The sequence below is a fragment of the Gymnoscopelus microlampas genome (assembly GCF_963454915.1).
Source record: "Gymnoscopelus microlampas genome assembly, chromosome: 17".
Lineage (NCBI taxonomy): Eukaryota > Metazoa > Chordata > Actinopteri > Myctophiformes > Myctophidae > Gymnoscopelus > Gymnoscopelus microlampas.
The window spans coordinates 9,077,105-9,101,409 of record NC_139954.1 but is presented as its reverse complement, the minus strand read 5'-3'; the positions used below and the strand labels follow the sequence as shown (position 1 = coordinate 9,101,409).

The following is a 24,305-nucleotide window of genomic DNA, read 5'->3' as shown; positions in this document are numbered from 1 at the left end:
AAACGGTCACAACCCCACCACAATCAGAAGCAGGAGAAGAAGACCCGACCCGGAAGATAATCACTCAGTATCAGGAAGTTGGAAGTTGATCGTAGCTTCTCGGTGTCAAAACTAAAACTACTCGGGTAAGAAAACACGAAACACTCAAACTTATATTCATTCATAAAGGCGTTTAAAACATTCAACCGCCGCTGTTTCCATTTAATAACAATAACAATAACGTTCCTGCAGACAGCCGCTAACTTTAATGCTATTCATTAAAGTCACACTCTTATGGCTTTAGCATTAGCATTAGCATTACACAAAAGACACATGGCGTTTTGGACAGTTGTTTTATGTTAACCGGTTGTTTTAAAGTTCACTGTTAACCAGCTGTCAAACCTGAGATAAACCTGATTGTTAGTTATTTGGGTTAATTAATCCAGTGGTTCTCAAAGTGTGGTCCGCGGCCACCCCCAGGGGTCCTTGAGGGCAGTGGTGGAAGAAGTTACTCACATTTTTGTACTTAAGTAAAAGTACCAATACCACAGCAATGTAGAAATACTCCTGTTACAAATAAAAGTCCAGTGTTTCCCCTAGGATGAAGTCGTAGCAGTGTGTCAAAAAAAAGGGGGGAAAATTGGTGCTCAAAATTTGATCTTATTTTTATTATTATTATTTAGATTTATTTTTTACAATGGAATCTTCCATCTTATGTCTTTAATTTTTGTGACATAATTTTATAATACACATCATTATTTGCATAAATCTTGTGACAATTCATATTTCAACTAGTTTGTCTACTTTAAATATGAAAATCTCAACATGTATGAAAATAATTATGTGTATTATGAAATTATGTCACAAATATTAAATGCATATAAGATGGAACCATTTTCCGTTAATATAAAAATAATTTACAGGAAAATTAAACTGTGGTGCTCAAATTTAAGCTGTGGTGGTGTACCACGGTTAAATGTAGTTCTGGTCCATAGCCTAGAGAAGGAGTTCTCCTCTTTGTGCTCGCACCAGACGCTGCATTGCCTGCAGTAAAAATAAAAAATACACTTTCGCTACTCACCAAAACAAAGACGGTTTTATGGAGTTGAAAGCCAACTCTATTAAGTGGGAACACTCTGAGCCCCCCACCTCACATCTAAAATACACTTTTTGGCCAAAATGTAAAATATTTCCGCTGCGCCCTCTACAGATCCGGGCAATAGAAAATGTCCATTGACCGGATCTGTAGAGGGCGCACAAATGGGGTTCTAACATGACCTCGTAAGCTTCCTGAGCCAAAACCCTTCCGTTACAGATGTGATAAAGGGTTATTTTGGATCACAATTTACTGTTGGACACAAGGGGCCTGATTTATCAAGCTTGCGCAGACCAAAAAACGGGTGTACGCTGATCTTACCGAAATTGTCGGCATTTATCAATCTGTCATCACTTTGACATGAGCGTACCCAACACTGAAATCTCATGTCAGCTCCTCAGCTCATGTATGCAAATATTGTAGACTTGTATTGCAGCATAATCTCATAATCTGACAGGCATCTGAACACATGAATCCACTCCAAAAATGTGTAGCTACCAAACTAATGAATAATATGTGTGAAAAGTAAAACAAAATATACATTGATTATGTGTTATCTGCAATTGGTAGGATATTTCCAAGTGTATAAGCAATTAAAATTGAGCAATTAAAAACAATATATCATTTACAAATGTTACACGTTAGATGCTTAATCATTCACCATTTAAACAAGTCATTCAGATTTAGACAATTGCAGATCTGGCGCTGTTAAGACATATGAGCGTAATGATTAAGAATAATTACTAATGATGGCTTAATTGTGTTGCACTGCAGATGGAGTCTCCAGAGGAAAGCAACTCCAGTCCTGACAGACAACACACTGGTCAGTATAATGTTCCTCTCTCTCATCCTAGTGGTCATAGTAAGGGGCTGTGTCCACTTTTCTGCCTTTATTGGATAGTACCGTGAAGAATGACAGGAAACGGGGAGAGAGAGAAGGGAGTGACAGACACGCAGCAAAGGCTGTCAGGCTCGGGAATTGAACCCGTGACTCGCTGTCAGGCTGCATTAGAGCCTATATGTGGTAAGCGCCTTACCGCCTTACCGCTAGGCCACCGACGCCGCTGGGAGGACGCCTCCCTGACCATCACGCCTCAGCGCTCCCCGACGCCCAGCATTTTTTGGTGCGGCGCCCTGCCTCTGGGTGCTTCAAGCTGGAAACCGTTAAACCTTTGGAGAGGAGCTCTACCCTTTTGTACATACGTAGACAAACGGACACACATTAAAACCTGGGAGCTGACCAGTACAACGACAGTCTTATATTATACTGCTGGCCACTGAGCAGCTCCACTGGATCATTTGGGGGTTCAGTGCCTTGCTCAAGGGCACGTCTTTAGACTGAAACATGCTGAACACTTAAGTGCAATACATGCTCCTTCTTCTGACATCCAAACTTCCGGAAAAGGGAGAGGTGATAATAACATTTTGACGTCATTCAGAATGTCTGATACTTTTTTTTTCGCACGCTCCTGCACTCCCAGATGTCCTGACTTTCCAAACTAGTTTGTAAAGTCCGTCCGATCTTTATTCTCCTCTCTGTCTATCCCTCCATCTCTTTTCTCTCCTCACTTTCGTCAGCGTCCTGTCTTCCTCCACCCACATTAATGAACAATGTTTTTCTCTGCAGGTAAAGAAGAGGAGGCCAGTCCACAGTCGGATGCCTCCCCCCAGGGAAAGCCCCGAGACGGAACCCCATCTCCGGACCACACACCCAAAGCCTCTCCCCCCCAGGCTAGCCCCGGACAGGCTAGCTCCTCCTCCTCTTCGTCGTCCTCCTCTGACAGTGAGAGTGACAGCAGTGAGGATGAAGATGAGGGGACGGTGAGGAGGATAAGGAGCAGTGTGGCTCAGATCAAGGTGAGAGGTCAGGGTTTGTTCATCGTAGATGTGCTGCTGTAATTGTTTGTAATAAAAAAAAGTAACAATTGTCAGAACAGGGGCTGGATTGGACCCCCTTCCAAATGGCCGCCAGTTTCGCATGGATTAAAGTTCTCAGTCGCCACGACTGGTCTCAGGCATAGAAGCCAGCATGTCTTCTGTGGAAGCATGTTGCGCAGCGAAAATGCCTCTACAAGCTCTCAATGAGTCGCTTTTAGATCGGCTGTTTTCAGTATTTATTTTAAGCATTTGTAGTGCTCAAACTAGCAATATGTTCAGAAGCAAAGGGGGCTCCTTTTCATACTGTTTCACAAATCGCACATTTAGGCATTTATAACTTGGTCATACAAACATTTTCGGTTAGGGTTAGGGTTTTATTTTGCTTTAATCCATGAATTTGACACAGCTGCTTTAGTATTGTAGTCTCACTTAGACAGTCGATCTGAGATCGCCGCCTACTGATACATCTGGGGGAATGATCTAAATTCAATGAACGGGCTTGGACACTGAAGGAAACCAGTGGTAAAAAAATACCTACGCCAGCTGCTTTGAAAACCAATCTTGATACTGTCCCAAATATGACGGCCTTTGCATTGGTTCTGTGAAGCTGTTGTTTTTAAGATGTCCTAATTGTTTCCACACAGATTTAGGCCATTCACTGAATTTAGATGTCACAAAACTGTCTGACTATGCGAGACTACTAGTGTCAGAGCACTTGTACATGTAGGAAGTGACCTTAGACTCATTGAAAACACCTGTTGACTGGCTACTCCCGGTGACTGATATTGTCCTTCTTTTTTTATGTTATGGTTGTTGAATGTTTTCCAGCACAGAATAGACGGATGAAAACATTTCAATTTCAGTTTTTTTTTTATATTGTCCTTCTAATATTTCTATTCCATTTCATGCATGAATTTCACGCATTTCATCGACTTCATGCAACTAATGCAACGTTAAATTATGGAAAATCTTAACATAGCAGGTGCACGCTTTCCTTAAATTGTCTGGTCCTTGTTGTTATTTACACAGCTTGTCGTTTGTGTTTGTTCCAGAGAGTTCCAGATGAACAGAGCATTGCCAGAGACGGTTCTCCACAACACAGATCCAGGGCCAGATCTCGTTCCAGGAGCCAAGACAGATTCAGGGCCAGATCTCGTTCCAGGAGCCAAGACAGATCCAGGGCCAGATCGCGTTCCAGGAGCCAAGACAGATCCAGGGCCAGATCTCGTTCCAGGAGTCAAGACAGATTCAGGGCCAGATCTCGTTCCAGGAGCCAAGACAGAGGCGGCTACAGAGACCGCTGGTAACACACACGCACGCACGTTAGGGCTGTCACTCACTCATTTTACCTGACGATACATTTTCACTCAATTAACTCCTTGACTATCAGAGTGATAGTGTAATAGTGTGCCACTGCTGCCAGCGAAAAAGAGAGATTTTACTGTACCTTTGAAAAATCATGGAATATTCTCCGTGACCGCCGTCCTCACGGAGATCGGCTCATTACACGCACGGGGGTCCAGTAGTATAGGGGGAAACATTATCTGCATGGGGTAATCCATTGCACAGCTGCAGCCATTTGAAAGAGGCTTTTGTTTTTTAAATTTAGAGTAGCCAATCATTTTTTGACCCCCTTTTTCTCCACAATTTAGTCGTTATGCCAATTAATTCCTCCCCGCACACATTTCTGTGTTGTCACTGCTGTTGTATCCTACTGACTCACCTGCCAGTGAGGAGCCCCCACAGGGAGGACTTAGAGCCTGCGTCCTACTCTTCCCGCCCAACACTCCCTGCTCACAGGTGCCGCCCCAGCCTGTTGGATGCACATCTACATGCAGTGACAAATATCACCCTCCCTGCTTCCCTCTCCCGAACACGGGCCAATAGTGTTCGCATAGACGCCCGACTAAGCCGGATGCACCACGGTGGATTCGAACCTACAACCTCTGTGGTGGTGGGCAGGGACTTTACCACTGCACCACCCGAGCGCCTTTTTGAATTTTAATTTGAATGAGGCTTGATTTAGCAGTAAAACAAGAAGAACAGAGTTTTCCCCATAGGAAATACATATTTTTTTAAATCATTGAATTCCGGGTCTGTCGTCATCAGGCAGTGAAAGCCTCATTCATAGGATAGTGTTTTTTCACCATCTGGTGAAAAAACACTGAAAACACAAAACTCATCCATGAAAATAACATGTTTGTTTGCCTTTTTAGGCTTTGTGAACACAAAGTGCACAAGGCAGATTTGACGAAAAACTTAAATATTACAAAGAAAGGACTGACATTGACCGTTACCAATAATCATAATATTTGTTTTTTTTACAAAAATATTAAACAATATTTGATATAACACGCTTCTCGATTATTCAATGAATCTAAAAAGTAATTCACGGAATAATAACTAAGAAAATGATCGACATTACGTCCCTACTTTGTAGTACACTCCTCTGAAGTCTTCCCCATGTCTTTCTACTGTTGTTAACCCATTAAAACCGGGAAAGCATCTGTGTAATTTTAGATTTTAGCTATATATATAGCAACATACTGTACGTTTTTCTGAAAACTGTTTGGATTTAGAACAGTGGTTCTCAAAAGTAGCAAGCTCACAGTGTGTCACTTTGTGCCGTGCTGCGAGCTTGTACATCTGCTATTTTTGGACATTTAGGAAAAAATCTTGGGGGGGGTCTTTGGCCAAATACTGATTTAGAAGGCATTTGTAGAATCGGCCTCAGGTCTTAGTATTTCTTGTCCTGTCCTTGGTCTTCAGGGACCGCCATGACGATCGCTATGACAACAGGGACCACAGGAGGCGGGATCGCTCGCCCTCCCCGGCAGCGGGGGCGGGAGAAGAGCCGCCCGTCAAGAAGAAGAAGGAGGAGCTTGATCCCATCTTAACGAGGACGGGCGGGGCCTATATTCCCCCTGCCAAACTGAGGCTGATGCAACAACAAATCACAGATAAGAGCAGGTGTGTGTGTGTGTGTGTGTGTGTGTGTGTGTGTGTGTGTGTGTGTACCTGCACATATGCATCATGTTTGTACTATTGTATGTAATACAATGATGTAATTCCTACTCATGTTTGCCCCGCCCCCTTCCTCAGCCTGGCCTATCAGAGGATGAGCTGGGAGGCTCTGAAGAAGTCAATCAATGGATTGATCAATAAGGTGAACGTGTCGAACATCGCCATGATCATCCAGGAGTTACTGCAGGAGAACATAGTGAGAGGAAGGTAACGTATTACATGCACACACACACACACACACACACACACACACACACACACACACACACACACACACACACACACACACACACACACACACACACACACACACACACACACGCACACACGGATGGACATTTGTGCATTTTCTTGTACATGCATGTACATGCGTCACTGAGGGATGTGCAGTCGTGCCACTGCAGAAAGCCCCCTTCGCGTACTTCAAACGCTTTCTCTCCTGAATACAGTCATACCGTAGATCCAAGTCAGTACTGTATACGGTAACTCAAACCACTCTCAAAACAACAGTTTGGGAACCACTGGTCTAGAGAGTGAGAAGTGAGACCTGCGCGATGGCTACGTAACCGCATCGATTGCACCAGCGTATAAACGATACATAAAGACAATCTGTCAAGAGGCTGTCTGGCTGACATTCGACTCACCCGTGTTTGTCCACATCTGCCGATGATGTGCAGCCTTTAACCTTAAGTTACATGTAGATAACTTTTCTTGCATTGTCTGCCAAGGTTTGGAGCTTGGACGCTGTTGGACGCACACAGGCAGCCCCTGCTCGTTTGTGGGTGATCACACGCATGGAGTGTTAAACGGTTCAAGTGGTTAAACTTAGCGAGCATGGCGTCATATTTATACAAATAAATCATGCAGCAACTGTATCATACAGTATGTTGTGCAACTGAACTGTCAGCAGTATGTCAATGCAGTGAATGAAACACGCTAAAATCCAAAATGACACAGATGCTTTCCCGGTTTTAATGGTTGATATCAAACATGTTTGATATTAAACAGGTTTTAAACATGTTAAAAGAAATCTTAAATATAATTCTGAGTGGTATTAAATAAATCACATTAAATCCAACTTGCCTTAACCTGTAGAAACCCTGCATTATATCTTACATGCACCAGCACCCTGTTACTTGGGTGTACAGTGCTTTTACAGCAGATGGGCTAGTTGATCTTCTCCGTCCCAATGATGTTAAAGTAGTTGTGTCCTTCCTTAATCAGTCTCGGAAGTATTTTCCCTTTGTTTTGGAAGATTTGCCCACTATAGGGACAACAGGTTTAAAACGGGCATGTACAGTATATGTAACGGCTGCATAATTTCCTGTGTGTGTGTGTGTGTGTGTGTTCGAGAGGTGCTCTAATACTGTATGTGTATATAAGTAATTCAATTATTTACCTTTTCTCTCTCCGTCTTTCCCTCCCTCCATGCAGAGGTCTGCTTTCCAGGTCTGTCCTACAGGCTCAGGCAGCCTCTCCTATCTTCACTCATGTGTATGCTGGTGTACTTGGAATCATCAACTCCAAGTTCCCTCAGATCGGAGAACTCATCCTAAAACGACTCATACTTAACTTCAGGAAGGGTTACAGGAGGAACGACAAGGTAAATGTCTGACAGACGTCTGTCTGCCTGTCTACCCATCTGTCTGTCTTGGTCTTGATCTGTCTTTCTCCATATCCATTTATCTGGTCTCTAAAGAATTGATCCTGGGCTGTCCGGTTTTCAGAAATAATTGTGGCCTATCTTTCACATCATATGTGATCTAGTCTAATGGCATGAACTTTAGGAGCGGCCATAGCTGAATGGCTACGAAGCCCGCCTGGGAAGCCTCCAGGTTTGATTCCAGGCGAATGTGTCGAAGTGTCCCTGAGCAAGACACTTAACCCCCTATTGCCCCCCCCACCACACTCCTCTCCTCAGCTGGGTGAAACTGAATTTCCCCCGCTGAATGAAAAAGGTCTCAATGAATTATTAGAACTAAGCTTGTTCAGTGTGATGAAACATCCAGCCATTATCCATTTTGATGCCATGTCTAGAGTGTAGACATTACCAGCTCTTCTGGATGAGGTTCCTGAAATCACCATGCATAGAGGACACAATGGGGATGCTTCTTTCTCGAAATGACTTTCTTTACTGCCTAATTCCTGTGAATGTATCTGAAATGGAGAAACTTATATCTCGAGTGTATAGGCTTTTTCATGCAAAAGAACTTGTTGACTGAGGACATCCAGTGGTTGAAATAGAGATGACAAGTTGTGACGTTGTCCATCATTCTCTCTCTCTACCTCTCTCTCTCTCCCTCTCCCTCCCTCTCTCCCCGTCACCTAAACACGGATATTTAACTTGAAGGATTACTCAAGTCATTAAATGTCTTACCCTTTAAAAGTGCATCACAAACGGTCTGCTCTACTGAAATCTACCGCACTGCCTGTGTTTGATGCTAACTTCCTTGGACTATTGAGTCTCCATGACCTGCCATTGACGTTAAAAATAAATGGTTTATTGGAGAAGCACGGAGACGACGCGGCACTCTCTCTACATGGCTCTGGTTACTGCTAAAGAGATGGCGGGACACTCTCTCTGCATGACTCTAGTTACTACTTAAGAAGTTCACTACTAAGTCCAGTGACATTTGGATTTCTCTACTGGCTGCCAACATTGTAATGTTGACATTCAGTAGAGTTATATTGTAGAGTTTCTGTATATAGAGTATCAAAGTCCTGACTCCTGACGTCACTCTGCTATCCCCTGGGTCACAGAAGTATTTTTTGTATTGAAAATACCATAGGGTCATCTTAGCATCGCATCATATTAGAACTGTGTTCCAAAAATAAACAGTGGCAGTGATGTCAAACTTCGGTCTCTATTGACATATTGTAATGATTTCTAATATAATAATGTTGATGAATATGATGTTTTGTTTACAGACACAGTGTCTCACGGCCTCCAAGTTCGTAGCTCACCTGGTCAACCAGAACGTGGTACGTTATCTACTAATGTTGGTTTCATTTATTGGCTCACACTGTCTGATCTGTGTGGCAAACATATACTGTATGACTGAAACACATGTAATACCTATTCATTATACCACAATAACGTAACGTTATCTACCTCTCATTATACTCATGAAATCTCTGCTTTCACAGCATGTTCAGTTTACAGTACACTGAACACTTAAATACATTATTTCTGTTTTCTCTCCGTGTCCATCTCTCTGTCTATCTCTCTCTCTGTCTCTGTCTCTGTCTCTGTCTCAGGCCCATGAAGTGTTGTGTTTGGAGATGTTAACCCTCTTGCTGGAGCGTCCCACAGACGACAGTGTTGAAGTCTCCATTGCTTTCCTGAAGGAGTGTGGACTCAAACTGACTGAAGTTTCACCTAGAGGAATTAATGGTATGCACAAAATATTATTTATAGAACCAGTGGTATACAATATTATTATTATTATAATTACAGGAATTAATGGTATATGGTCATCAGAAATCATAATTGTATTCATGGTTTAGCACGTTAAGACGCAAATAGATGACGAACAAGTCCTCCTATAACGTTTCTATCATAACGGTCCCAGGGAGTTCATAAACCTACACGCAGAAATCCGTAAGTGTCATTTACACCATATTCATCATCATATTTATCAAGTCATGTATGTTGAACACCTGGCTCATATCACCGTCATATACATATACCATGTAATCTGAAGACTCACCTCTTCAGACTCCACCTTAGCCCGTAGCACTTGCCCTGGCCTCCATGACCTTGCAGGCTTATACAAAGGCTAATATGTAATTTAGATGGCATGTTATGTAGACAGATGGCAGGTAATTGTTGACCTGGCATATTTAATGCTGTAGAACAACACCAAGTCACGTATGTTGAAACACCTGGCTCATATCACCTCCATATACATATACCATGTAATCTGAAGACTCACCTCTTCAGACTCCACCTTAGCCCGTGGCACTTGCCCTAGCCTTGACGACCTTGCAGGCTTATGCAAAGGCTAATATGTAATTTAGATGCCAGGTCATTGTTGACTTGGCATCTTATAGCATATGTATAGTTTCAATGTACAGATTATAGATTTTTTGGATATTCTACTGTTAGACTGATGATAGGTTCTTGGCTTACCTATAATCCTAGATTACTATTTCTATGCATTTGATGTATTGCCTTGTGTTGTCCTTGCTTACTGTCCCCCTCACATATGTGAAGCATACTGATTTTCTTTTTTTGCCTGAAAGTATAGTCAACGATATAAGGTTGTTTTTTTTCCTTGGAAATATTGAAAGGCAAACAATACTGGAATATGTCTGAATAGGAAAACCTTTTTTTATTGCTAATAAGTCAAATAAAGGGAACATTTTGGAAATATTTTCAACCAAGGTTTGAACCGAACCGTGGGCTAACTGAACCGTTGCATGCCTACCTAGTATACAGTCATATTTTTAGAGGACTAAGTAACGGTAGCATTACAAACGGTAAAAGTAGACCAGCTAGTAGTAACGGTAACTGGTAATAATACTGCAGTAATAAGCAAACTAAATGACTGTTAATGTCATTGAAATATCTTCTGTGTGTGTGTGTGTGTGTGTGCAGCCATCTTTGAGCGCCTGCGTACCGTCCTCCATGAGTCGACTGTGGACAAGAGAGTTCAGTACATGATTGAGGTCATGTTCGCCATCCGGAAGGACGGCTTCAAGGACCACCCCGTGATCCCTGATGGACTGGACCTAGTGGACGATGAGGACCAGTTCACCCACATGCTGCCTCTGGAAGACGAGTACAACACTGATGACCTACTCAGTAAGTTAGCTTTTAGGTCTGTCGGGCTGGGGGCGATATGACCTCAGTTCAATGTCACAATCGATAAGTTAATTAGCCACAGCTAGTTGTCTAGACCTGATGGTGTTTAGTTTGACATGCTATTTGAATGGTTACTTAAAGCTGCACTAAACTTTCCTCTTTTACCCCGGATTTGAACCCGGTTTCCTGCACAAGTGCTGACATTTTTACCATTGAGCTAATAAAGCCTGCCTGCTTGCTCAGGCGATTAATTGGCCTTCAGGTCAAAATTCGTGTCAGATCCTGTGTCTAGGTGAGACATGACCTTTGACACGATCTAAATTGAGAGTTGAATTGGCAGACCATTACATTAATATAAAATGACAAAAACTGCCCCCCAAATCAGTCCGTTCAGACCACAGGATATCCATGTCTCAATAGAAGAGCAGGGAGATAAAATACAACCACCCCAATTGTTATTAACCAAAAGTTATTAACATACTCTACCATACAGATTGGACAAAAGTTACATAGTGCCGCTTTAATTAGTTAGTTGGGCAGTTAATTTGTTTTTTTTATGTTTGTTTGTTTAATTAAACGTTTGTTTACACTGGTCAGTTATATAATTGATTAGTTGGACAGTTATATAGCTACTCAATAGACTCAATAGACTGTTATTTGGGTAGTTAGATAGTAAGATGGTTGTTAGTTGTGGGCCCCCTTGAGATTAACTGTACACCTAACTTGTCTAGTTAGTAGAGTGTTGATAATACTGTTATACTGTTTGATGGAGAAACTGTTGCTTAAGTTATAGACATTTGGCTAGTTAGTTGCAGCTCCTGATAAACAAATGTATTATGATCTATTGTAACTAACTTAACACGTGTGTGTGTGTGTGTGTGTGTGTGTGTGTGTGTGTGTGTGTGTGTGTGTGTGTGTGTGTGTGTGTGTGTGTGTGTGTGTGTGTGTGTGTGTGTGTGTGTGTGTGTGTGTGTGTGTGTGTGTGTGTGTGTGTGTGTGTGTGTGTGTGTGTAGATGTTTTTAAGATGGATCCAGACTTCTTGGCCAATGAGGAGAAATATAAAACTCTGAAGAGAGGTGAGATCAAGTTTGATCACAACTTAAAACATTCATATCATAACTGTAACTCTTACTGCTGTCTGTCTGTCTGTCCGTCCATCTGACTGTGTGAGTTTTTCCCCCCGTTTTCTTTTCTCCAGAGATCCTTGATGAAGGCAGCAGTGATTCTGGTGGGGACGGAGGCGACAGTGATGATGATGACGATGATGACGATGATGATGAGGAGAAGGTAGAGGGAACAGAGGGTATGTATTTATGGATGACTGATAAACTGGCCCAACTAGGGCTGGGCCGTATGACTGCAAATCAATATCACAATTATTTCAAACGTTTTGCTTCGGATTACGATTAACAGACAATTATTAAAAAAAGAAATAGTTAAAAAATAGCAGATCTACGAGCTCAACGGTCCATTTGTACACACTTTTAGTTACTGACCCATAAGGGTCCATTTGGTTCCATCTTTGTACACTTAAGACGTTGAGAAACGTTGATCTAGTTTATAATCCATCTACAATCTGTGTGGGGACCGGGACCTCTTATTTCCATATTTGAACTTTCTGTGTTTTTTCCATAAATTAACGGCCTACTTGATAATACAGTGTCACACAAAATAGCAGATTCGCGAGATACGTTATGAGCTTGTAGATTTGCTCCTTTTGACAGAGACGTTATGTTAGACATGTTGATTAGACTTTATAGAGATGCTAGAGATATTAGATGCATGTTGGACGTGAAGACTCAACATTTCTTTGTCTGTGTTCAGGAGAGACGATGACCATATTTGATCAGACGGAAGTAAACCTGGTGGCTTTTAGACGAACTATCTATCTCGCTATCCAGTCCAGGTAATCACACACACACACACACACACACACACACGCACACATGTACATGCTTTGGCCCTGATAGGCCCACAGATTAAATCAACATCGAAAAGCACAGTTTACCATACCACAATCAGAAGTTAGTCCTAAAAGTTGGGCATTTTGGTTGACGGTGTTCATCGACCCGACTCGTGCATTTTTTTTTGCAGGGTTTAACCCCCCAGAAAAAAACATAGTCTAGGTGTAGCTTTGATCCATAGCGTTAGTGAGTCTCTTAACACTATGACAGGGACCATGTATTTTTGCTCATTGACCCATGTCTACGCTTTAGTTTTTCTATTTTTCTAACGTTTAGTGTCTGCAGTAAGCGACAGAGGTGCACCAAGACTATGTTAGTCAGACAAATTCCCTGAAGGAAACATGATTTAATACACACCTTTTCAAAATACATTCTTGATTTGTATATTTACCAATATGTTCTCTATATATGTAAAATATGTGGTAATGTATTGCATTTTGCACCAATGATGAATATTGATTGATTCATTCGTAGCTTGGACTTTGAGGAATGCGCCCACAAATTGATCAAGATGGATTTTCCTGACAGTCAGACGGTAAGACACATTTACAACTACAGTTACAATTCAGGCTTAATCCAGAGCGATTAAACACGAGGTAATGCATCAAATGCATAGAGATAGTGATCTAGGATCATAGGTAAACCATCATCATTCTAAACAGGCTAATATCAAAGAATGTATAATATATACATTGAAACTATACAAACTATAGGATGCCGGTCCTACAAATGAACCTGACATCTAAATTACATTTTAACCTTTGCATAAGCCTGCACAATCATCAAATTTGAACACATTCACAGTCACCACAGTTTTGCAGTAAATGTAGTTTCTCTTATTTAAAGTTGATAAACCTGAACCTATTTTATAATCACTGTATTTCATCCATTTTTTTTTGCTCAATACAAATATTTGAATAGAAAATTTGTGCCACAGAGAAAAAAAGAAAGCTCCCCATGAAAAACTATTTGCCTTAGAGCTGCACTCTGTAACTTTACCGGGGGATTCAAACCTGGTTCTCATGCGCAATTGCTGACACTGCTCCACTCCATTCAGTACCAGGGACTGCAACGCGCTACACGCTGTCTAAACGTAGTCGATTCTGTCTCATAACTCGGCTATTAAATGTTCATTCGTGCGATCCACAACTTCACATGCAGTTTCGTCTAGCTCTCATAAATGATTTATGAATCGCTGCTTTTCAGCAGCACAAATAGGTCAGACAGCAACCACTAGAAGACGGCCTAATTGCCATTTAAGTCGCTCTAGTCACCCATGTTATCGACTCGTCGATAATCAGCGTGACAACGTGCATATTGGCCCAAAGTGACTAGCATTTTGCACATGTTTTGCATTGCAAGTTAATTAGGCTCTATTTGCTGAGTTGAATTGGCAGACCATTACATTAATATAAAATGACAAAAACTGCCCCCGAAATCAGTCCGTTCAGACCACAGGATGACAGGATCTCCATGTCTCAATAGAAGAGCAGGGAGGCCAACTGTAACCACTGCAGTTGTTAGTTATATTGTATTGACATATAATCTCTGCTGGGTGGAAACCTCATATGTCCAAAACGTCTACTATTCAGGACTCATTCAAAAGTAGAAAAAGTACCAGATCTACAAGCTCAAAACGTGTCGCCTCGCGCCACATTTTGAGCTTGTAGATCTGCTACTTTTGATGCTTTTGTGTGACGCTGTAATGATCAAGTAGGGCGTTAATTTACAAAAAAACAAAAAAGTTATATATGGAGTTGAGAGGTTAAGACAGAAACAATATTCTATCATACAGATTGTAAAATGTTTACATAATGTAGCTTCAACTGAAAAAAAAGAGAAATGAAAATAGCAATAAACAAATTAAACTAAAAGTGCAGCACTCAAAATCTTTATTAAACTAAACTACAACACACCACCACACTGTTTTCAATTATTTAATTTCAATATTTTTAACAAGTCTTGGTTGCTAGGCCCATCATTGACCAGCAGATGGAGATGTTATCTCACACACACTCCATTCGAATTGGTTTGAATTGTGAATTCAGGCTTTGCACATATTTGAACTTTTAACAGCATATATAAAGTCTCATACAATGCTTATGTTCATATTCAATTTATGATGAATAAATCATGTAATTGTATGGCCTAAATGTAAACCAAATGAAAGTCTCGCACACACACACACACACACACACACACACACACACACACACACACACACACACACACACACACACACACACACACACACACACACACACACACACACACACACAATTATGTGCTTTCTCTTTTTATCAATATATAATGTAATATCTTGTTATTATTACCATTATTATTGTTGGTGTTCCCTATCTCTCTCCCGCCTCCAGTGTCTGCCTGTCTCTCTGCCTGCCTGTCTGCCTGCATGTCTGTCTGTCTGTCTGTCTGTCTGCCTGACTGACTGACTGACTGTCTCTCTGTCTCTCCCCTCTTTCTTTATATAGTTGATTTAAAAGGTTCACTGAGGTGTTACTGTTGTGTGTGTGTGTGTGTGTGTGTGTGTGTGTGTGGTTGTCCTGAGGGCCTGTGTGTTCCAGTAACGGTAATGGTTGCTTTTAACGTCTTTGAGCACCCAGCCGTGTGTGTGTGTGTGTGTGAGAGAGAGGCTGAATGTGGGTCAGATAAAGTATACTCTCTATATGTACTCAGTGTGTGCTCTATATTTATATTGGTTAGCTGTGTAACAGTATTGTGTGTCTGTTGGTTGGTTATGATTAGTGTAACAGTGTATTTAGTGTGTGTCTGTCTGTTTGGTTATTAGTTTAACGGTGTATTGTTTGTTGGTTGGTTAGTAGTGTAACAGCGTGTTTGTGTACTTACAGCGTGTGTATTGTGTGTTAGTATTATAACAATGTGTGTTTTTGTGTGTGTATTTACAGCAGGAGTTGTGTAATATGTATGTATTGTGGGTGTTAGTATTGTAACTGTGTGAATTTACAGAAGGAGTTGAGTAATGTGCATGTATTGTGTGTTAGTATTATAACCATGTGTGTTTGTGTGTCTATTTACAGAAAGAGTTGTGTAATATGATCCTGGACTGTTGCGCTCAACAGAGAACTTATGAAAAGTTCTTTGGTCTTCTGGCTGGGGTAAGATGCACACACACACACACACACACACACACACACACACACACACACACACACACACACACACACACACACACACTCTCTCTATCTCTAGTTGTGTTACCGACGTTGTTGAATGTCATTTGATGACTGATAAGAGTGTGTGTGTGTGTGTGTGTGTGCGTGCGCGTGCGTGCGCGTAGAGGTTCTGTGTGTTGAAGAAGGACTACATGGAGTGTTTTGAGATGATATTTTCAGAACAATATGAAACCATCCATCGTCTGGAAACCAACAAACTTCGCAACGTTGCCAGAATGTTCGCTCATCTCCTCTACACCGACTCTGTACCCTGGAGCGTATGTACACACAACGCACACACACACACACACACACACACACACACACACACACACACACACACACACACACACACACACACACACACACACACACACACACAGCACAATATTTGTACTTGAAGGAGCCCACCCATTTTCAACCATATCCTCATAATTTGTCCTCGCTAATGCTCATTCTGAGATGGGTCATCTTATAATGAGCATTAGCGAGGACAAATTATCCTGTAGATGGCACCATTTCCGTCTACTCTTTGTCTCATTGGTGGATTGTGGATCGTTCAGAAACCTGCCTACCAATGACCTCATCGATGGGAATTCCAAGCTATTAGAAACTACAGTCTTTCTCTTCCTGGAAAGTAGTCGTGCTGAACTAGATCTATCAATTAAAAAGAAGAAGTTTGAAGTCTTGCTTGAAATGACCTAATCTCTCAAGACTGTCAGCACCACTGCCCTAAACATGTAGTGTTGTTGTAAAATAAACACAGAAGCACCCGGAGGAAGTGGACTAAGAAAGGGGAGGAGCCAAACTAAGTTCCTGTTTCTACACCTAAAATTAGGTGGTGTGCCCCCAGAGACAAAAACTAATAATTAGAGGAATGGACAGCTAGACTGCGTTCATTCGTAAAATGTGCTTGTGTTTTGTGTTATCTCAGTGAAGCACTTTGTAAACCTGTTTTTGCAAAGTGCTATACAAATAAAGTGTATTCTTTATTTGTATAACAAAGGTTCCCCATTTCCTTAAATAACGGTTTTGGACATACAAGGTTTATTGTGTAGCACCTTTTAAAAAGGTGCTGCATAAATGCAGACTATAGTGACTCAGTTAGTCTCTGTCTCCCTCCGTCTCCCTCTCAGGTGTTGGAGTGCATTAAAATCAGTGAAGAGACGACCACATCGTCCAGTCGCATCTTTGTCAAGATTCTCTTCCAGGAACTCTGTGCTTATCTGGGTCTGCCCAAACTCAACGACAGACTCAAAGACCCGTATGTATCACAAACAAATGGATAAGATGGTTATATTAAACAAAATCTGTGTGAAATTGTTTACATATATTCACTAAATGTACTGTGTGTGTGTGTGTGTGTGTGTGTGTGTGTGTGTGTGTGTGTGTGTGTGTGTGTGTGTGTGTGTGTGTGTGTAGAACACTGCAATGTTTTTTTGAAGGCATGTTTCCCAGAGACAATCCCAGAAACACTCGTTTTGCCATCAACTTCTTCACTTCTATCGGCCTGGGAGGACTGACGTAAGACACGCACAACTCAAACACACTCACTCACTCACTCACTCACTCACTCACTCACACTCTCTCTCTTAATACACACACACACACACACACACACACACACACACACACACACACACACACACACACATATATATGCACATCTTGGCAACATGAATTATTTGGATACCTAGACATTTTTATGTATTACAATTGTAGATACAGTTTGTTTTTTTATTCTAAAGGTTTCTAAGTCTAAAGTCTCTCTCTCTACCTGTCTGTCTGTCTCTGTCCGTCTGTCTTAGTGATGAGTTGAGAGAACATCTGAAAAACGCTCCTAAGATGATTATGACTCAGAACCAGGAAGTGGATTCGTCTGACTCGTCTGACTCTAGCGAATCAGATTCGGACTCTTCCGACTCTTCAGATTCCTCCAGCTCCAGCAGTAGCAGCAGTAGTAGTAGCTCAGGTAAACACACACACACACACACACACACACACACACACACACACACACACACACACACACACACACACACACACACACGAGAGAAGTCACGTCTTTTCATGTGACTTGATACTGACATTGTAGTGACATCATTCCTCTACTGAGTACGTTCTTGTGCCTCTCCATATTTGGGCATGAATAATGTAATTATTAATACAATGTCAGATATTCACATGAGTGCCACGCCGTGCTGGTGATGATGTCAGAGCATGATGTCATAAATATCCTTTATAGAGCCACACTGCAGAATGCAAAAATTATAATTTGATGAACAGAGTGTGCTGAGCTCAAATGGCACTCGATAGGGGGAAACCGAGGCCCCTATATACCGCCCGCGAAACCGCCGTTTATAAAGAGGAGGTCGGCAAAGAGCGAAAATGGCGGGCGATCCACAGACGTTTCCATGACGATTTAAGGAGTAAATTACTTGAGATGGAACAAGAAGAGCGCCTGTCCAAAGTGGAGACAGACGAGGAGGAGGAGGAGGAGGAGGAAGAGGAGAACCCTACATTCCCTGGAGCCATGAACAGAGCTCAAATGAAGCCTGGAGCAGGCCTGCTGCGCCTGTCCAGAGTGGAGGAAGAGGAGGAGGAGGAGGAGAGCCCTACGTTCCCTGGAGCCATGGGCAGGCCTCAAATGGCGCCTGAAGCCATGGACAGGCCTCACACGGAGACTAGTCAGAAACTCAAAGGACGTCCACAGACGACCAGTCAGGAGATAGGATGGCTGCTCTCAGACAAGACGCTGAACCAGACCGACAGATACATTGATCTCCATGTATGGACGCAGACGGGCACACAGGCAGAGGATGCAGAGGAGCCTTTTGACTTTTCGCTTCTGGACAACAGCCTGTACGACCTAGTTCCCCCTCAGCGACGTCGACGCAACCCTAGGTTATAGTTTAGCATATTTTCATTCGTTTTTATTCTTTTAATTTCGTTAGTATTTCAATTTCAGTTTAGTTTAGATTTGTTTTTTAAAGCGGATTTGCTAGTTAAGCTTATTATCATTTTAATTATTATTTTATTTTAAGGATTTATTTTTAGGTTAGTTTTTATTGGTAGTGTTATTTCTTTTATGTTTTGGGAATATGGACTAGCCAGGGGCAAGATTCAATAAGGTCAGAAAAATAGCTGAAAGATGGTCATTATGTGACGTGTTGTGAGATTTTAGATATCGTTGCTGTCGGGCAGAAACCTCTTCTCCATATTCTAACTTTTTTTCCTTTTCTCGTACATTAATTAACCCTACAGAGACGATATGCTATTTATGAAGATTTTTGACAGACATTTTCTGTCAAAAATCTTGTTTTAGTTGGTTTTATATACACATAATACAATTTCAGTTAGTCATTTTTTGTTTTAGTTTTTATTTCAGTTAACTTAATGTTTTTTTTTTTACCTGCCATACTTGCCATACACCAGTGGTCTAAATGGACCCTTACTGCACGATTATAGCTCAAATAATTATTGAGATCAATATTGATATCACGATTAATCATTGAGTTTAGTGGCATGAACATAACACTGCTTTCACATTCATATTATGCTACTGTACATTCCTGCTAATGTACACATTTTTGAATGAAAATAAAATCGACTTATCCAGAATAAATACCAAAACTTAGCTCTAAATTAAACCAACAGATCACTGCTTTCACTTTTATATTGTGCCACGTTACTACTAATTAACACATCTTTGACTGACTTAAAATACGGTTTGTATTTACTTCAGTGCACATCTATAAGCGAACTATAAAGTATTTCACTCCATTCATTGTACCTGCATGATGGGTGTGAGTAAACTCATGAACCTCACTAAGTTAAATTCCAAAATAAATACACAGAAAATAGCCGGTCTACAGGCTCACAATGCCCCTTGACGCGACACTTTGTGAGCTTGTAGATCTGCTATTTCAACAATTTTTTTGAAGATGTTTGGCTAGACCGCACTCTCGCATCGCAACGGAAAATGTTTGAATATGCATGAACATTTTTCAACATGGAAACGATAATGACGATTATGCAAAAATAATTGCGATTATCTCAAATAATTGCGATTAGATGATTATGTAATAATTGTGACGGGCCTAGCGTGATATAAGTATACATTAGCCAGCGTAGGGGGAGAGAGGAAGAGACACTTCGCACGGATGGAAAACTGAATACAGCACCGCTTCCAAGCCAGTCCGCATTCACGTCGATGAATATATTACTGACATTGCTGTGAATGTGTGCGGGCATCTGGAAACCTCATATACTATAAAAAGACCGGAAGGGTCAAAACGTCGTATATATATATATATCTGCTGTTTGTCACGAGTAAATAAAAAACCTTTGGAGCATTCAACAAGTGAGTGGCGTGCCCTGCTTTGTTCTTGCGATTTGGCTCAGCACCAAGGAACGGGGGATGGGCGTTATTTTATTTTATTTTTTTGTGCGGCATCTCCCACATACTGTAAGCCCTACACTCGGCGGGAATCAATAAAATAATCACCACCATCGCATCTGCACTGAGATTCAGGAACCTGAAGGCAAGAGCTTAGGGAGCGCTTTACTTGCATAGCCATTCTACGGGCTGAGCACACATTTAAGATGGCAACAATCGGACAATTGTGTTAATTGAATCGCGGGAAGCCAAAATCGTGATACCGATTAAAATTCTAATAATTGTGTATCCCTAATTAGACCAAATACCCCCATTTGATACCACTTTTTATCTCTTGACCCCAATCTACACTGTAAAATCATTTAACTCAGAGTTACAAACCCGTATGGGTCCAATTTGGACCCCTGGCGGTCCCCGGACCCCACATTGCGAACCAGTGCTCTAGTCTAAACTTCTTTAATGACATGATTCAATAACTTACAGTAGGTCCATTATTTTCTGTTTAATTCCTAGAATCAATCACAATCAATAACATGTTACTGGTTAAAGGAGATGGGGAATTCTGGGAGAACAATGAGAAAAAAACAGAAAAAGAAACATGTCAAAGATAAGAAACTCAAAGATATCTATATATACACTGTCAGGCAGACACCTCTGGTCTCCATATTTTAACTTTTTGTGTTTTTTTTGTAAATTATTGCCCTACTTGATCATACTACAGCGTCTCACAAAAGCATCAAAAGTAGCAGATCTACAAGCTCGAAACGTGGCGCAAAGCGATGCGTTTTGTGCTTGCTACAATTATTCTATTTGAATCCCAAAAGTAACAGTCTTTCTGATATGAGGTTTCCACCCCACAGAGACGATAAATAAGCAGCAGGTATGTGCATGAGGTTGACATAAGAGTGACAACGCATCGGTGTCCACATAGCAGCAGGTATGTACTTGAGGTTGGACGTAAGGTGCAAAAAGTAGCAGCACAACGGCAGGTCCACATAAGAAGGTAGATTGCATAAGGCAAAAAACGTTCACAGGTAACGATCCATATGGTAGGTCGCTCGGGTGGCGCAGCGCCTGCACACGATCCGCTGAGGTCGTGGGTTCAAATCCGCCGTGGTGCTTCCGTCTTTGTTGAGCGCCTATAACGGGGGTCTGCAACCCTTTTTGACATGAAGTGCCCTGTTTTTATTTCCTTGATAGTCCGTGTGCCATATCAACATTACGTTTAACTATAACACCACATCAAAGTAAAATAACATATTGTGATTGCTCTGATATTCTGATTTCTTCTTCTTTTGAAATATTTTCTTTCATATCAGGGTGTAATGGTAATCAGTCTCACCTATCTCCCAGACTCCCTCCCCCAGTCAGTGTTCAGAGTTTGAATGAATGTAGAATTATGTGCAGGATTACATTTGCGTGGACTTGATTTTATTTGCTATATTTAAACAAAAAATCATCCCCTCTCTCACACTTATGCCAGTGATCACCCTCCCCTGTGCCAATGTTGGCACCCGTGCCTTGGGGTTGCCTACCACTGGTCTATGCAAACACAATTGGCCTGTGTTCGGGGGGGAGGGTGGTATGTGTCACTGCACGTATTCCTACGGGCTGGGGGCGGGGCGGCACCTGTCAGCAGGTAGTGTTGAGTAGGACGAAGGCTTTACTTCCTCCTGGTGGGGGCTCCTCACTGGCAGGTGAGTCAGTAGCATACGACAGCAGTGACAACACAGAAATGTGTGTGGGGAGGAATCATGGCATAACAACTACATTGGGGAGAAAAAGCAACAACTAAAATCCACATGGTAGACCCACGAAGGAAAATTAATCCACATATTCACACGAAGGATCCAACATAGGAATTTAAATAATTAAACATAAACCATTTTAATATTTTACAGACTCGGATTCCAAACGCAAGAAACGCCGAGACAAACCGTCGAAGCGCAAATCAGACCCTGAGAGCAAGAAGACCAAGAAGGCCAAAAAGACCAAGAAGAAGAAGCAGGCCGGCCGCCGCGGCGGCGACAGCAGCAGTGACAACGACGAGGAGGATGAAGGTGCGAGGCCGGCCCAGGCCCGCCTGAGGAAGGAGCGTGCACGTGACCCAGACGAGCACGAGCGTGAGGCCGCACAAACGGACCCTCGGGGGAGGGAAAAGAACGGAGAGAGAGACAGGGGGAGGGACGGAGAGAGAGACAGAGGGAGGGACGGAGACGGAGAGAAAGTGAGGGACGGGGGGAGGGATGGAGAGAAAGACAGGAGGAGGGACGGAGAGAGAGACAAGGGGAGGGACGGAGAGAGAGACAGGGGGAGGGACGGAGAGAGAGACAAGGGGAGGGACGGAGAGAAAGACAGGGGGAGGGACGAAGAGAGAGACAAGGGGAGGGACGGAGAGAGAGACAGGGGGAGGGACGGAGAGAGAGACAAGGGGAGGGACGGAGAGAAAGACAGGGGGAGGGACGAAGAGAGAGACAAGGGGAGGGACGGAGAGAGAGACAAGGGGAGGGACGGAGAGAGAGACAAGGGGAGGGATGGAGAGAGAGACAGGGGGAGGGACGGAGAGAGAGACAGGGGGAGGGACGGAGAGAGAGACCAGGGGAGGGACGGAGAGAGAGACAGAGGCAAGGATGGAGAGAGAGAGAGGCCAAAGATCAGAGATAAAGATAGGGAGCAGTCTCCAGAGGAGAGAGGAAGAGGAGAGAGGGACAGGGGGAGGGACGGAGAGAGAGACAGGCCAAAGATCAGAGATAAAGAGAGGGAGCAGTCTCCAGAGGAGAGAGGAAGAGGGGAGAGAGACAGGTCCCGGGAGAAGGAGAGAGGAGGAGGAGGAGGCGGGGGAGAGAGATGTAAGGAGGGAGAGAAAGGAGAGGACGAGAGGAGAGAGAAGAGAGACAGGAGGGAGGACAAGGAGAGAGACAAGGAGAACCGCGAGAGGAACAGACGCAGGGAGGTGTCGCCACACCGGAGGAGATGAAAACATCAGTTTTTTTATTCTTTCATCTTTTCTAAATGGTGGTTCTCAAACGATTCAATGTCAAAAACGCCCATAACTCTGAGAGTGCACACAATGTACACTCTGAGAGTTACAGAACTGTAAAGGGTCCATTTGGAACGCCCTCAAGGAACCTCGAGGGTCCCTGGACCACACTTTGAGAACCACTGCTCTATATGTTTCTCCTTTTTCCATCTGTCATGCAGTCCTCCTGGTCTAGTCTAGCATAGCTTTAGTTATAGCTCTTAGTATAGTATATAGTACAGTGATTCTCAACCTTTTGCATTTCAAGGACCCACAGTTTGATGTGCATTAGGCTACGGACCCCCATTTGATACAAATGTTCATCTCCGGGACCCCCGATCTATACTGTAAAATGGTCTTAACTCTTGAGAGTGAACAAATGGGCACATTTGGTTCCATCTGTTCGCTCTCAGAGTTACAGACCCGTAAGGGTCCGTTTTGGACCCCTCGTGGTCCCCGGACCTGACGTTGAAAACCCATGGTATACAGTAGTATAAGTTATAGGTGTAGTCTGGTGTACAAGAAAGAGAACGTGACGTCACACTGTCTTGTTTTAATAGCGCGGACCTCTCAAGATGGCGCCACCTGTCCATTGAACTCAATGGACGAGCCGGGGTGGCCATGTTGTGAGCTTGCTCCTTCTACATAGTATTTAGTATAGAATAGGCTTTGTGCATAACTAGTATTCCCAGGTTTCCAGAAGGTGGCATGTCAGTTTCCTGTTCCGGTTCATTTTTCCCGTAGCTTAATTTGATTGGCTCAGATTTGAACTGGAAACGCAATGTCAAGGTGTCATGTTGTATGTGTTTAATGTTCAAATCAGGAACAGGAAACACGGTATGCCACCTTCTGAAAACCTAGGACTACAGTTATCCACAGAGCCTGTTAGTATAGTTGTAGTATAGAATCAGTGTACTATAATAGTGTAGGCAAAGACTAGAATTAAC

General features: G+C 42.5%; 1 protein-coding gene across 1 annotated transcript; it reads left to right on the top strand.

The window, feature by feature from the left end:
- Positions 1 to 70: 70 nt before the first annotated feature.
- Positions 71 to 22,887, top strand: cwc22 (CWC22 spliceosome associated protein homolog; the record flags this gene model as incomplete). The annotated part of the gene is made up of 21 exons (XM_084084100.1): positions 71 to 125; positions 1,850 to 1,898; positions 2,703 to 2,932; positions 4,006 to 4,256; positions 5,723 to 5,923; positions 6,056 to 6,184; positions 7,412 to 7,580; positions 8,906 to 8,959; positions 9,236 to 9,371; positions 10,578 to 10,784; positions 11,799 to 11,861; positions 11,984 to 12,088; positions 12,610 to 12,691; positions 13,224 to 13,284; positions 15,806 to 15,883; positions 16,066 to 16,218; positions 17,077 to 17,204; positions 17,363 to 17,464; positions 17,749 to 17,912; positions 22,241 to 22,566; positions 22,867 to 22,887. Coding segments are annotated over exons 2-21 (2,709 nt in total), but the record flags the coding sequence as incomplete, so codon positions are not given.
- Between the last annotated feature and the right edge of the window lie 1,418 nt (positions 22,888 to 24,305).